General features: G+C 35.4%; 1 protein-coding gene across 2 annotated transcripts in view; it reads left to right on the top strand.

The window, feature by feature from the left end:
- The window catches only part of LOC121407337 (glutathione synthetase-like), a 34,001-nt gene that overhangs the window by 3,572 nt on the left and 13,888 nt on the right, over positions 1–16,541 (top strand). The window contains exons 1-5 of one of the 2 annotated variants that reach the window (XM_041598373.1): positions 933–1,073; positions 1,780–2,087; positions 6,009–6,084; positions 14,408–14,553; positions 15,685–15,801. In XM_041598373.1, coding sequence (XP_041454307.1) covers positions 1,801–2,087; positions 6,009–6,084; positions 14,408–14,553; positions 15,685–15,801 — 626 coding nt within the window. In that variant the 5' untranslated portion in view covers positions 933–1,073; positions 1,780–1,800. Of the gene's footprint in view, positions 1–932; positions 1,074–1,779; positions 2,088–6,008; positions 6,085–14,407; positions 14,554–15,684; positions 15,802–16,541 lie in introns of those variants that run through there. The other variant, XM_041598374.1, reaches the window with a different exon arrangement.

The following is a 16,541-nucleotide window of genomic DNA, read 5'->3' as shown; positions in this document are numbered from 1 at the left end:
TCTTTATGACTTTCGGTCTTTGGCTTGAAAATCAAGAATTTCTCTTTACAAAATGTGAGTCTCTGAGTCATGGAATTCTTCCACACTGATCCTCATTTCATGTTTGAAAAGGAACACTAACTTTGCAGTATTAGCTATACAAAGGCAGTTCCTCAACTTGGACCAAACCAGTCAGCAGGAGCTAAATACCCTACATGAGAAGATGCAGAAAACAGCATCTTTACCATGACTTACATATATATGAATCATATTTTGACTGGATTTAATTATGAAATAGAAGTTAATGTTTTTAGTTTTAAAATGAATGATTGTGAAAATGATTTCAGTGTAAGGGTTGTATTTTTTCTCGTTTCAACTTCGTATCAGAAATTTTTGTTTAATATTTTTTTTAAACCTGATTTAGATTTTGAAAAATCTGATTTAAATCAAATAAATCTGATTTTTTTTATTAAAAAAAATAAAAAATCGCCAGCCCGGCTTTCAGTCTCCTCTCAAAGCAAAGATTGTGAATGGAATGGATTTGGCGTGTTGCTCTACGTAGTACTTTTTCTATTTTGGAGATATCCTTTTTTAAACCTGGATGCCACATTGTAGCGAAGTACTCGAGGCTAGGCCTTATGATTGATTTGTACGAATGCATTCTATCTAAGGTAGAGAAAGTACGCTTGATGATTCCAAGCTTGCAATTTGCAGTTCACTATTCACATGCTGTGAAAATGTCATCTGCCGGTCAAAGGTTAAACTCAGATCAGATTCTACTTCAACAGAAGGGATAGGTTAACTCATGTCTGTCATGTAATAGTTGAAGCAAGGATTTTTTCTACTGGAATGAATGACCTTGCACTTCTCTTGGTTCAATGGTAATTGCCATTTTAGAGATCATTCCATGAGTCTTGTCAAGTCTGTCTACAGGTCTTCGGCATCAGCCTTAGAGTGAACTGGTGCAAAAATGTTGATATCGTCTGCAAAGGGTGACCTTCCCCTTTAACTTCTGTAACTTGGAGTCTGGGAGCACCATCAAAGGCGGCAGAGCTCCAACGTCTGATAAGAGACAATAATCCCAAGGGTAAAAGGTAGCAAAATTGATTTGGTGGTGGGTTGGAGCCTCTAGATGATTGTCTGAAGAATAGATGTAACTTCTATGTTTTTTTACTCTTCTTTGATTAAAAAACAAACATTTTACCCGCTGTGATCCATGACACTTTCCCTGATCAGGTGCCTAACCTCTGATACCTTTGGTGGCGAAAATCTACCCGAGTTACATGTAGATCTTCTTAAGCCTCTGCCAGGCTCCAGGACAATATTCTGAATAAATATTCATGACACCTACGACCGACCCTGTCTGCATGTCATATCTTTTCATTCCTAATGCAGTACCATCACATGTCTCTAATTGGCAAAATATTTACATGCATAAAAACAGGATATTATGAAAATCATCTTAGAATTCCAATAAATGTTAAGCTGGCTAAAATAAATCAATATTTCTATGCACAGAACTATCAAAAGAGGAAAAATTATATATTTGCAACAATCAATTAGAAATTGTAAAATTATTGAATTAAGGAATACTGGTAATCTGCCACTTCTTTGGACCCCCCCACGTGTTGTGGCCACCATAAGTTATAATGCTCTAAAGTTTGTTTCCTCTCTCGATGGTGATTTTTGAAGAGGCATCCATCCCTACACATTGTTTCCATCTTAGAGAACTTTTTTTTCTTGAGATTTATCTTTTGCTTCTAATCAAAATAATGGTATTGTTAATGCTTTTATTTACAGAGAAAACAAGGTGTGAACAATATGTCTGATCCATCACTGGACCCCATCATGCCATTGCCCTTAGACCAGGCACTTCTGAAAGATATACAGGACCAAGCCAGGGACTTTGCATTAAGCCATGGTGTGGTCATGAGGATGCCCCACCGACCAGAAAGGTCAGAGGTCATCTGTCATGCTCCCTACACACTCATCCCTTCTCCATTTCCAAGGGTGTTCTTTGAGAAGGCAAAGAGACTTCAGGTGGCCGTTAATTTGCTTTTGTACAAAGTTAGTCAGAACAGAGAATTCTTAACAAGAACTTTGTCAAGGTAAGAAGGATCTTATATTATCAATGGAAAAGCTCACCCTTATATTAATGAAAAGAATGAGAGCAGCATTTGATGGTTTGGAAAAAAATTATCAAAGAAGTCATAACAAAGTTATGGATTTTTTAAATTTTGAGATGTGAAAATTAAAGTTCTTGTATGGTATATGGAAAGATTTTCAGTCAATCATGCACACAGAATTAATATTACATGGCCAGGCTCTCAAATAAATTTTTCCTTGGTTGTCAGGGCAAGCTATACAATGTTTTTAGGTTGCCAAATGGCATTTTAGGTGGTCATAGTGTTTATTGTACACAGAGCATGCAAACTATTCATAACAAACCCCTTTGAAATGTTGCCTGCTTCAGCAAAAGCTGCATATCATGCTCGGTTTGCACTGAAGCTTTGTAGAGAAATTACAGACCTTATGAAATTGTTTAATATACTAGCCAATTATAGATCTGCCAATTTATATTGCTCAGCCACTGGGAGCATTCCAAGGTTTTAAATCCAAGTGCACGGAATGTAGAATTTGAGAGAAAAGGGGGTGGGGAGGTGGGAATATCGCTCTCTTTAAGGTGTTTGTTATGCCCTCACAGACGAAGTCCGGAAGGGGCATTAAGCGGTGCCCCTGTCCATCCGTCCGTCCTTCCATCCGTCCCCCACTTGGTTTCTGCGCAATAACTTGAAAAATATTTAATGGATTTTAAAAAATGTTGGTGTGTAGGTAGATGACACCAAAATACAGACTAACATCGAACTTGGAATCCGTAGGTCAAAGGTCACAGCGTATTAAATATGCGAGTTGGTTTCCGCATGATCATTTATGAGATATTCAACAAATTAAAAAAATTTAGGTGCATAAGTAGATGACACCAAAAAATAGACCAAGTTCAAATTCAGAGTCTGCAGGTCAAAGGTCACAGCTCATTAAATATGCAAGTTTGTTTCTGCATGATAACTTATGAAATATTAAATGTATTTTTAAAAAAAATTTGGTGTGTAGGTAGATGACACCAAAATACAGGCTATGTTCAAATTCAGAGTCCGCAGGTCAAAGGTCACAGCTCATAAATATGCAAGCTCAAAGGCCACAGCTCATTAAATATGTGAGTTGGTTTCCGGATTATAACTTCTGAAATATTCAGCGGATTTAAAACAATTTGAGTGTGTAGGTAGACGACTTCAAAATACAGGCTAAGTTTGAATCCACGGGTTAAAGTTCACGGCTCATTTTATATGCGATTTTGTTTCCACATGACTTTGGAAAATATTCACCTGATGTCGAAAATGTTTGATGTCTGGGTAGATGACACCAAAATACAGTCAGGTCACATCAAATGATGTCATATCTTCTGTCAGAGATTATAATGGAAAGGGTGAGTCTTTAGGTCAAAGGTCACATATCCATATTGGTTTCTGCATGATATTAAGTTCAATCATAATGAATGAATTTCTGATTGTATCCTTTGGAATGTACATTAAAGGACAAGTCCACTCCAACAAAAACTTGATTTGAATAAAAAGAGAAAAAATTCAACAAGCATAACTCTGCAAATTTCGTCAAAATCGGATGTAAAATAAGAAAGTTATGACATTTTAAAGTTTCGCTTATTTTTAACAAAACAGTTATATGAACGAGCCAGTTACATCCAAATGAGAGAGTCGATGATGTCACTCACTCACTATTTCTTTTGTTTTTGTTGTTTGAAATATGAAATATTTTGATTTTCTTGTCATTGTCATGTGAAATGAAGTTTCATTTCTCCCTGAACATGTGGAATTCCATTATTTTAACATTTTGTGCTACAGGCAAGGAGGTCCTAATCATCAAATTCATAAAAATTGAAATATTGTATAATTCAAACAATAAAAAACAAAAGAAATAGTGAGTGAGTGACATCATCGACTCTCTCATTTGGATGTAACTGGCTCGTTCATATAACTATTTTGTAAAAATAAGCGAAACTTTGAAATGTCATAACTTTCTTATTTTACATCCGATTTTGATGAAATCTTCAGCATTGTGCTTGTCTGATTTTTCTCTATTGATTCAAATCAACATTTTTCTGAGGTGGACTTGACCTTTAAATTTCTGATTTTTTTTTTTCAGAGGGAATTTTCTCCTAATTCTCTTGCTGATAGGTCTGTTTACTAAAGTAAAATTCAGAATATATTATGCATACTATTTAAACAAAATTTCTTCTTGAAAACAAGGAAGTTTGCCCGGGGCCTTCCAGACATACCAACAAACAATGCTTTCGACTGGATCAGAAGTATTATAGCTTGGTACATGAACTAACACAGTGTGGCTTACTTGGTTTCTAGGGGAAAAAATGAAATCCATATTTTTTTAACAGGCCTATTGAGACATTCCTTGAAAAGTGTTTACAACAGTCTAACAAATTGGAACAGAAATTATTTAAATAGTTTGGGCTTTTTTCATATTCATGTTGAGTCCTGACAAATCTGAGTGGTGGTAAAAAAAAAATATCTGCCCTTTTATTTTGCTTTTGACCAATAATTATTGAGTTAGTCCCTGGACTTTGTGTGGGTGCTGTAATAAGGGGAATCCCCAGTGTAGCAGTCCACCTGCACATCCTAAACTTTGCTTAGAACATGAGGAGGGACCTGTGGGTTTCAGTGATTCAGTTCACTTACCTTGCCATTGAGTGTGTTTCTTTCAAACTCTTTCTGAATTGTTATGTCATTTATCAGAAGTCAAACATTTACTGTGGTCGTGTGAAACTTCAAATGTCTTTATTCCCACAGTCTGTATTAGTATAAAAAGCATTTTTGAAGCTTTTTAGTTTCATTCAAACTGTAAAAAATATTTGTAGTCGAGTGGAAACTGTGAGTCACCAAACTAAACCACTCTGGGTTCAAAGATCTCTGAGTGCTATTATGGCCATAATTTACAAGGAATTTACCTTCAAAACTTTGACCCAGATGAGGTTTAAGTGGTTACCTGGTTGGAGACCTTGTTTAAATGTTGAAAACCTCTAAGGACATGCAACTATGTCATTATGGAGTTGATTGTTAAAAGAATAGAGTGGCATATTGTGCATCATATGAGTCAGTTCTTTATTTTATTCATAAATCTATAAAACTTCTTTAACGAGTTATAATATTAACAAGTAATTGATATTAGCTATATGCTGTTTATATAATGATCTTGCCTACATTTTTCTATTATAGAGGAAGAAGGTGGGCAATAGGTAGAAGAGCCGTGGTGTAGTGGTTCTGACTCTCGCCTTGTAAACGGAGGGTCGTGTGTTCGAATCCCACCGCGGTCTAACGTCCTTTGGCAAGACGTTAATCCACACTTTGTAACTCTCGACCCAGGTGCTAAATGGGTACCCGGTAGGCTGCGAAAGATATTATATGTTTGAATTTGCCAGCGCCATAATGAGGCTGCGATGAATGCAAGGAATGCTCCCCAGGGAGTGGAAATTATGCACTTTTTGTGCGGGATTGAAGTGAATCCAATGACCGGGGTATTAATATGCTTTAAAGTGCTTTGGGCCATTCTGGGAAAAGCGCTATATAAAAATTGGCTATTATTGTTATTATTAATACAGATAAAAGCGTAAGTTTTGCATAAGAGAACACAATTAAGTTTATGAACATAAGGAATAAAGAGAGTGACCCAAATAAAATGTTAGAGTTAGGGGGAAAGAAAGTATTATGGGGAACATACATTATACATATCTAGAGAAATAGATAAATACTCGAGTTGATGAATAGTAGTTGCCCGGTCAGGTGGGTGTAGTGTTTTTATTTGGAAAAAATATTGTTATTTAGAAGAAAAAAATGAATAACATCGTACATGGCTTTAACAAAGATTTTCATTAAAATTACAAAGAATCTGTAATGACTAGTGACTTAGGGGTTTTAATTTTGTTTATTGTGTTTCTTTTACAGAACGATAGAAGGGGATGATTTCACAGGCAGACTATTCAAGATATATCAACAAGTACATGAAGAAAAGGTAACAAAAGTAAGTAATATCCACATGATCTCTAACATTTTCCTGTTGTACTGTCATTTTTATTTGCACATACGGGATAAGAAAAAAATGTACAAAATATGAGTTAAACGAAATTAATGATGGTGACTTTTATCTGCCTTTTCTTTTTCAGGCTTTTTAAGTCTATGTTTTATAGGTCAATCACTTTTTTACTTTGATATAATTTGCCTTATTGAAAAATGTTGTTATATTACTAATGATATTATGACATACTTATTGGGAATGTAGCCATATTTAACCCATGTGGAATTTATTACAAAAATAAAGTTATAAGGTATTGATAATTGTAATGATAGTAGTATTGGGTTCTTAAATTCTCATGTCTGTTATGTGCATACATGTATATGTGAATGTCTGCAGAAAGGGGGAGGAGAGGGATTATGCATGACTTGCAAGTTTTTAGCAAATAATTACTGTTCTTTTTCAGTTATTTTATTTTTCAGTACTCAAAGTACATTCCACTTTATTGCCAATGTCTAGTAGACTTAGACATATTATAATTCTTACAAGATTGAAAATTGATGAAAGATATTTTTTAGAAAAACAATCTGGAATTCCATTTGATACGTCTCATTCCATTCAGTTGTAAAGTTAACTAGGAGCTTACAATGATACACACCCATGACATAGTCATATGAATGTTATTCTAGAATGACATCATAATTGAGAAGTTATGGATGGATGACATGTTTGGAGGAAGAGGTCATGCCTTTAATAATTTGAATTGAGCGGTTGTATGCAAAAGAAAACGTCATGCGGCCTTGTCTCCTTTTAGATTTAACTGGAAGGGCTGCCCCTCGTTCATGGTTCAGGAGTCAGAGATATTGACTTTGTAGTAGTTTTCAAAATGTGATTTGAAAATGAAAGCTGCATTCTATTGTGATCTGCATGTGCAGCGCTGATACCATATATTTGCCAGATAACAGTAACAATACTAAACCGATGATCAATATCTCATACTGTTCATGGTTGATGAATGATTAACTATGATGTTGTGTTCACATCCGCCACATGCCTGATGAACAATTTCATCTGAAGAAAAGTTCCCCAACAACTCATTATTGTATTTGAGCAGGTGCACTGTCTCTCTAAGTACTATTAATTATTTTTTTTATTTTGGGTTATCAAGTATATTTATGACGATTTCTATGCATTACAAGTACATGGTACACACTGCAAAATGAAGGAACTGAACTGTTCAAAAGTTGTTGTAAAGCAATGTTTGGAATCTGTCAAACTTCAAGAAATTATCAAATAGATAGATTTGTTTAAAAAATGAGAAAGTTGAGATTTTCCAAAATTCTTTTTTTTTTCATTATTGATACTTTGATTTGTATTACATGTATGTACAGACTTCAGATCTTTTTTATCTGTTCAGAACTCTTATTTTCCAATTTTGATTTTGTTTTCTATATTTTACGGTTTACCTGAGTATTCATATAATTATGGTACATGATATAATAAATAGAAAGAGACCTCACCAGAAAGAAACAGAGATTTCACTTTATGTTTGATAATCAGATAGATACATGTAGAGTGTACCAATCCAAGATAAATTTCTTGTAAATTCTAAAACTGAACATGAATCAAACTTATACTCACCTGGTCAGCTCTGGACTCTCCTCCCGAAAAAAAATCAAATTTTTCACAATTTTCACTCGACTGTTTGAAACTCACTTGGACTAGAGGACTCGCAACCTTTGAATGTATTTTTCAGCCAGTCTGTATGGTAACATGATGCTGTGAATCATTTTTACTCATCAACTGAATATCTTGTAGAAATCAGTGGATGATGTCTTTCAATATGAGAGCAGCACATGAGTGATGAATCAATATTGAAAGCTGTTTGGTTATTGTGCAATATCATCTTATCAGATTACAACATATGGGAGCCATTTGAAATCCTTTGAAATGGGTTTAAAGGGTAACTCAACCCTTTTTTTTTTTATAAAAAGCAGGTATTGATCCTATCACATTTATCATATGGGAATAAGTTTAACTTCAATGGGAATTATATATTATTGTATTTTGTATGTCTTTATCATTAAATTTAAGATGGAATTAAAAAACAGGCATAAAAATTCTGATTCTTTGTCTCATTTTTTTCTTCAAATTTCGTAATTCTGTTTTCAGTATTTTGGCTCTTTCACACAAATCATCTTTAATGTCTACCTCCATGGTAGGAGGTCATTGGTGTGTTGCACATAGTTGCTTGTTATACAAAGAGTAGACAATACATGGGGAAAACCCAGGCAATTTTCTCTGAACTTTGGGAGGAGAGGCTCCAGACCCAGAGCCAATCAAGGAGAAATAGAAAGTGGGGGAGGGGGAAGAATCATGGGGGAGGAGATACTTGTACATGTAGATCATAGAGGATTGTTAAAAGATAGGGGAAGCCTTGGTAAGATGAGCCATTTTTGCTTTTTGGATATTGTAACTGATATGAGTAATAATCTTGTAGAAATAAGTACCTTACTTTGAAATTTAATTTTTGGGAAACATTTTTTTACCTATAATATATAACATTGTACCCCCACACTGAAAGTCACTGTCTCTTTTGGAAAAAAGGTCAAATGGCTCAACTTGCCTTACCCATGGGGTAAGTTGAGCCACAAAAACTATGTGCAAAAGTACAAAAGGTATGGGACGAGAATCAGCATGGCAATTTTTTAAGAAGTCTTTTCACTTGCTAATTCTCTAAAAATACGAACATCCTCAAAAAGTAAAACAACAGTCATGTGGATTTGGTCCTTTCTGCCTACATATCAATGGCTTTTTAATGTTTATAATATCATGTAAAAGACCATGACAAGAAGGAGGATCCATACCGATTATCAATAGTGCTCTTATGTCCTTATTATATTTAAAGATGTGTGTTGGTAAAAAGCACTTAATCTATTTCACACCTTTTATTACTATTTTGACTGAAATTTGTATTTTTCTCTCTGAAAAATTACTTTTTGTTTCAACGTTGAAAACAATTTAGTGGGGTTATGGGTTATGCAATGGGTCATCAATATAAATTGTATGGCACCACCATAATGTCTGACTCGTTCATTATTGGCCTGGGGGTGGTGGCGGCTCAACTTACCCCGTCTTCCCCTACTCAAAACATACTGAAGAGATATATAGGAAAAAATCTTTCAAAATCATGAAATTCTGTAAATTTTTAGATTTTTTTCATAAATTTGATATTGGTAAGAATTTTGGTGTTCTTTGAAGAATGATAATGGTGATTCTAGTGCTCTTTACAGATCACTGATGCTAAGACCCTGTTCTCTTTACCATTCTAAAACTACTTTGCTGGAAACTAGTTTAATGTGTAATGAGAATGCCCAAAACCGTGGGGGCACTCGACCAAAAAAGTGATGGGGGTGTGCCGCGGGTGAGACAAAAAACGGGGGCCTTGGAGCGGGCTTATTGCAAAACGGAGGGTCCTCGGAACGGGCTTCGGAACGACAAATGTTTGTGAAAACGGGGGTCCTTGGAACGGATCGCCAGCGAGTGAGTGCGTATGCATCCCTATGGAACGGTCATGCGTGCATGATGCAGCTAGCGCGGCCTCCGCCGGGGGAGCTCTGCGGCCACTTTTCACCAAATTGCAGCTCATTCAATGCGATCGGAGCGGTGTAACGAAAAATATGCGAAGCTTTGGAGCGGATTTCTCTCTTCTTTTTTCTCGATAAGAAGAAAATGCTATGCCTTGGAGCGGCTTTCTTTGTTCTTTTTCTCAACAAGGCAAAAATGCTATGCCTTGGAACGGAAATTTGAGTGTGAAAATGGGGGTCCCAATCGGGGCACATACCCACTATGCATTATATACTGAGTGCCCCCCCGGGCGCCCAAAGTGGTCTGGAAAGTATTCTTCCAAACCGGTTTGGAAAACCATCTAAGGATGTAGTTTTTAAGATCGCTTTGCCTCGTTAAACTGGTTTTTGTCTCACCTGCGTAGCAGAGTGAGACTATAGGCGCTGCTTTTCCGACGGCGGCGGCGTCAACATCAAATCTTAACCTGAGGTTAAGTTTTTGAAATGACATCATAACTTAGAAAGTATATGGACCTAGTTCATGAAACTTGGCCATAAGGTTAATCAAGTATTACTGAACATCCTATTAGAGTTTCATGTCACATGACCAAGGTCAAAGGTCATTTAGGGTCAATGAACTTAGACCATGTTGGGGGAATCAACATCAAAATCTTAACCTGAGGTTAAGTTTTTGAAATGTCATCATAACTTAGGAAATATATGGACCTAGGTCATTAAACTTGGACATAAGGTTAATCAAGTATCACCAAACATCCTGCATGAGTTTCACGTCACATGACCAAGGTCAAAGGTCATTTGGGGTCAATGAACTTTGGCCGATTTGGGGGTATCTATTGAATTACAATCAAAACTTTAAAAGTTTTTGGGTCTGATTCATGAAACTTGGACATAATAGTAATCAAGTATCACTGAACATCCTGTGCAAGTTTCAGGTCACATGATCAAGGTCAAAGGTCATTTAGGGTCAATAAACTTTGGCCGAATTGGGGGTATTTGTTGAATTACCATCATAACTTTGAAAGTATGTTGGTCTAGTTCATAAAACTTGGACATAAGAGTAATCAAGTATCACTGAACATCCTGTGCGCATTTTAGGTCACATGACCAAGGTCAAAGGTCAATGAACTTTGGCAATAATGGGGGTATTTGTTGAATTACCATCATAACTTTGCAAGTTTATTGATCTGACTTATGAAACTTGGACATAAGAGTAATCAAGTATCACTGAATATCCTGTGCAAGTTTCAGGTCATATGATCAAGGTCAAAGGTCATGTGAGGTCAATGAACTTTGGCCACATTGGGGGTATTTGTTGAATTACTATCCTATCTCTGTAAGTGTATTGGTCGAATTCATAAAACGTGGAAATATGGGTAACCAAGTATCACTGAACATCTTGTCTGAGTTATAATAGTTTTCACAGTCAGCACTGCTGCTATGTTGAATCGCGTGATGCAGGTGAGACGGCCAGAGGCATTCCACTTGTTTATACTTTAAGTTTAAACTGCTTTTGGGTGATTGAATGGGAATGCTAGCAAAACAATCTTTCAAACTGGTTTCCTGTAAACTAGTTTTAGAAAGTACAGTGAGAATGTGGTCTAACAGAGATGCCAACCAGTACGATTTTATCGTATTTAGTACGATAAAACAAGTAAAATACGACAGTACGATTTTGGCCATCAAAAATACGATTTCCCGACTTTCTGTCATAGTCCTGCTTTTGTCCCATGTGTTGTGTATGTATGCGCCCGCCCGTGAGTGAGCAGTGAAGCCATATCATATATGTAATTTAAATATCTGAAAAGCCAAAATCAAGTAACTTTCAATTTACGATAAGCACAGTTTCAAATTGCCAAGTGCGTGTTTTTTTCAGTACCATAAAAAGTGAGCTACGTCCGTCTTTTTTTTCCTGTAATACATGTACGCGCGTGCTTCCAATAGCGGTAACAGTTTTTCCCAACTTCACCATGTGCAATTTCTAATGCACACATTTCCAGTCAGGATATCACAATTCTGTGATATAGTAATTTGAATTGCACAGGAGATAAATCCCCGTTCACAACACAGGATATGCGAGTCTTGTATCCTCACAGTCGCCGACTTTGCTTGTCAAATTGGAGCCTTATTAATCCAAAGTAAATAGTTGTGAATTATAGCTTTTTAATTTCTTTCTTGGTGAGGGGTAAATATCAGACAATAAATCATCAAACAAGGCTCCATCTAAAAAAAAAAAAATTGGAGGACGCCGTGCACGCGAGTGTGGTACTTGGATGCTGTTAGCTAGCCAGTTTGAGCTCATATTCTCTGCCAGAGCTCTGGGTGAGAATTCTATCAGTAATGGCCTAAGTGATGGCGATTTTCTGTTTCAGATTGAGTTAAGATTTCATGTTAATTTTTGAAAACTGTAAAAAAACTTCATGATTTCTTCATTGTGATGAATATTTAAGTTATTAATGAATACATTTTGTCTCACCTGCGAAGCAGAGTGAGACCATAGGTGCCGCTTTTCCGACGGTGGCGGCGGCGTCAACATCAAATCTTAACCTGAGGTTAAGTTTTTGAAATGACGTCATAACTTAGAAAGTATATGGACCTAGTTAATAAAACTTGGCCATAAGGTTAATCAAGTATTACTGAACATCCTATTAGAGTTTCATGTCACATGACCAAGGTCAAAGGTCATTTAGGGTCAATGAACTTTCGCCGAATTGGGGATATCTGTTGAATTCCCATCATAACTTTGAAAGTTTATGGATCTGATTCATGAAACTTGGACATAATAGTAATCAAGCATCACTGAACATTTGTGCAAGTTTCAGGTGTCATGACTAAGGTCAAAGGTCATTTAGGGTCAATGAACTTTGGCCGAATCAGGGGTATCTGTTGAATTACCATCATAACTTTGAAAGTTTATTGGTCTAGTTCATTAAACTTGGACATTAGAGTAATCAAGTATCTCTGAACATCCTTTGCGCGTTTCAGGTCACATGACCAAGGTCAAAGGTCAATGAACTTTGGCCAAATTGGGTGTATCTGTTGAATTACCATCATAACTTTGAAAGTTTATGGATCTGATTCATGAAACTTGGACATAATAGTAATCAAGCATCACTGAACATTTTGTGCAAGTTTCAGGTGTCATGATTAAGGTCAAAGGTCATTTAGGGTCAATGAACTTTGGCCGAATCAGGGGTATCTGTTGAATTACCATCATAACTTTGAAAGTTTATTGGTCTAGTTCATTAAACTTGAACATTAGAGTAATCAAGTATCACTGAACATCCTGTGCGAGTTTCAGGTCACACGATTAAGGGCAAAGGTCATGTAAGGTCAATGAACCTTGGCCATGTTGGGTTTTTTGTTGAATAACCATCATATCTCTGTAAGTTTATTGGTCTAGTTCATAAAAAGTGGACAAAAGAGTAACCATGTATCACTGAACATCTTGTGCGAGTTAGAGTAGTATTCAAAGTCAGCACTGCTGCTATATTGAACCGCGTGATGCAGGTGAGACGGCCAGAGGCATTCCACTTGTTACAGAATTTAGTCTCTCCCAGAATGAAAGGCATTTTCTGTGAAGATCTGCGTTTTCAAATAACTTGTGAAAAACTTAAGGTACCTGAACCTACAATACATGTACATTTAAAAATTTACATGTAGCCTGTGGGCTGTGGCTATGTGCTGGAATTTGAATAGACTGAGTTAGATATTGATTTAATTTCTTCATTTCTTGAACATAATTTATATGCAATCCAAGTGCACCTCACAGTCACAATCATACACAAACACTCACCCACACCCGTGATTCTAACCATGAAAAAACCTTAAATTTTTTTTTGTAAATTTATTATTTGATCTGAATTCTCTATTTTTTATATGTTTATTTTATTCATTTATTTAGATTTTTTTTTTGGGGGGTTCATTGTTTGTGGTTCATTAAAGATGAAAAGTAAATATAAGCCCATGTAAAGGGGATGTGGAGTGAGGGTGTCAAAACACACTTAAACATTTAAATCTGATTTCTTAGTTGTTTGAATAAGCCTATTACTTAGCATGCTATTTCTGTACTAATTGAAAATTGCAGGAGCTGCGTTTACTACAAACAAATTTGGAGGGTGGTTCACAGTTATATTCTTTTTTTTTATTGCCCCTTGTTCCAGAAAATTGCCCCCCGGTTCCTGTAAAACGCTCGCGAGCCGGGGGCAATTTTTTTTTAAATTGCCCCCGGCCTGCAGCTGCTTAATTCAAGGCTTGCACTGGTCATATTGAGTTTTTGTGAAAATCTGATTTTTCACTAAAAAATATGATTTTTGAGGATATTCAGTCTGATTTTTTGTGTCAAGAGGTTGGCATCTCTGGTCTAAGTCCACAATTATTATGTTTTGGACTACACTTGTCAAGAATATCATTTTTATATAGTGAAATGTAAATGCTGAATAAATTCAGCTTTCAATATAGATTGTCAATTTGTTATTCATTGGTAAATTAGAATTTCAAGGTTTGCAATTTTTTTTTCATCATTTTATAACTTGTGAATTTTCTATTCAGAGGCTTGAAATTCTGCTATTTATTATTAGGTCATTTGGTGACGGAAGTTCAAATATTTCTTTCATAAAATTTTGAAGCTTGTTATTCTGTAGTTTATACATATATTTTCCTGGTTTATTTATCTACAGCCTATAAAATAAAAAAGATTCATAACATCTGAAGCTTTTCTATTGATATTGATTTTTTTTTATTTACAGGATATTGAATTGTGTCTGTTAAGAACAGATTACATGCTTGATACTGCTAGGGGAGAGTCTGGTAATTTAGCGCTTTCCATGGTTGAAATGAACACAATAGCTGCTTCGTTTGCTGCCCTCGCTGGCAATGTTGCATCATTACATAGGTTAGTCAATGGTGCTGACATTTCATGTTTTTTTTTTTTTTTTTTGGGGGGGGGGTCATTTATTTTATTTCAAATTCAATTCTGATTAAAAAATACAATAAATCAAAGTTAAAATACATATTACTGTGTAATATTGAGGAATAGTATTAATTAAAAAGACTGCAAATAAAAAAAGTATAAACAGGAGGAAAATGATAATAAGGGGAAGCAAGCATAGGCCAATGGCATTTCAAAGGCCGGACTTCAGAAACGGTAACTGAATAATTATAATTGTGAGAGGGACAGAAAGAGAAGAATGAATATGAAAGAGAATTTCTATTACTTGTCCAATCTACTTTATAAATCACTGTGTAATATTGAGGAATAGGTACAAGTATGAATTAGGAAGTATGAATCCTAGCTTAGCCGGGTAATATAGGAGCGCCTTGAGCACCTAACGAGGTGGCTATGTGCGCAATATAAATTCCCTATATTATTATTATTATTATATTGTAAATGATTTACACTGACCTACGCCTCATAATCAAAGTTTAGCAATTGATTACAGAACAGATTTTTTTTTAAAATAATGGATGCCAGTAGAGTCCCCTGTGCGCTGTATCACAAATGTTTGTAATCAACCACATAATTAACATTGTCCAGTCATGACCATGGTTTCATGCATGTAGTAAACCTGTTAAAATTTGTCTTTCTAATTTGCAATTGATGACAAACATTATGTTAATACAAGGCCTTCATCAATTGTTTCACTAAAGTTGTCATCAGTATCAATTTGTCATTCACTTTTATACAAAAAACCAGTGGAATCCTTGATGACAACCTTGATGCAATGTTTTCCTGGTTTCATGATATTTAGCTTAAAACTAAACAAAAATTGTTCCAAGGTTCAGCTCTTCCCAATTTATTAAAAAAGGTTCTCTGCAAGTTTCAAATCGTCATTAGGAATGAACAAAAGTAGGAAAATTATTTTGTTTCTGTCTACACTAATATAGAAAGATAACTTCATGATGAGTATTAAATAACTTACTCTTTATAATGAAAATCAAATTGACAATAAAGTATACTGCTTTGATTTTGAAGTGTAAAGTTAATAATAATAATTAATATCAAACTAAATCATCTTTGTTTCAGATTTCTTCTAGGGTTATGTCACAAAGATTTTGAGCCTTCATGTATACCAGATAATCAAGCAATTGAAGGTTTGGCTGAAGGCATTGTCAAAGCATTCCACCTCTATGGTCAACCTGGGTGAGTTTTAAATTAAGTTACAATCAAAGGCCTGTATTATGAATTCAGCTTTAATTCAAACTATGGTCTAAAGTTGTGGTTTAACTATGGAAAGCCACATGCGACAGGTATCTCTAACTATAAAAGTCTGTTGTGTCAGCTTATAAGCCAGTTCGTAGTTCCTTTCTGTGCATGATCAAAATATTCTGCGCATGATCAGAGGAAGGTCATTTGTACTAAAGTGACATGGTGGTTTAAAATCTAATGAGATAAGCACCAACATTGATGTCTTGATTATTCATATATTCTTTTGAATTGTGTTTTCATTTACATCCAAAAAACAACAACAATGCGTCCACGAACGACTGGTATTTCACAGCATGCCAAGTACATTGTGCAACATGCTATGATATGCATTCAAAGTAGGAATGCAACAAATACCTTCATAAAGTGTTCATTGGTGTGCTATTCTAGTCACCTGGTCTATTCAATTTCTTCATCCTGCTATGTAAGGCATGCTTACGTAATGTCTTGCTTTGAAATCTGCCTATCATAATGAAAGAAATGAAAGGTCATTTGACCAAAATTGTCCATGAAGTAACTACGAACTGGTCTATTTGACACTCAAAGCATTCATAACTGGTCAGGCTTGGAATAATTATTGAAATCATTAAAACATGATGAGCCAATTAAAGATTGGAAAACATATATTGTAAATGTAGTTTTGAATTTTTTTTCTTCCCATAATTTTGACACAGAGT

This window comes from Lytechinus variegatus, chromosome 2, assembly GCF_018143015.1.
Source record: "Lytechinus variegatus isolate NC3 chromosome 2, Lvar_3.0, whole genome shotgun sequence".
In the NCBI taxonomy this organism is placed as follows: Eukaryota; Metazoa; Echinodermata; class Echinoidea; order Temnopleuroida; family Toxopneustidae; genus Lytechinus; species Lytechinus variegatus.
Note: the sequence above shows the minus strand (reverse complement) of the source record. Positions and strands in the feature narration are given on the sequence as shown.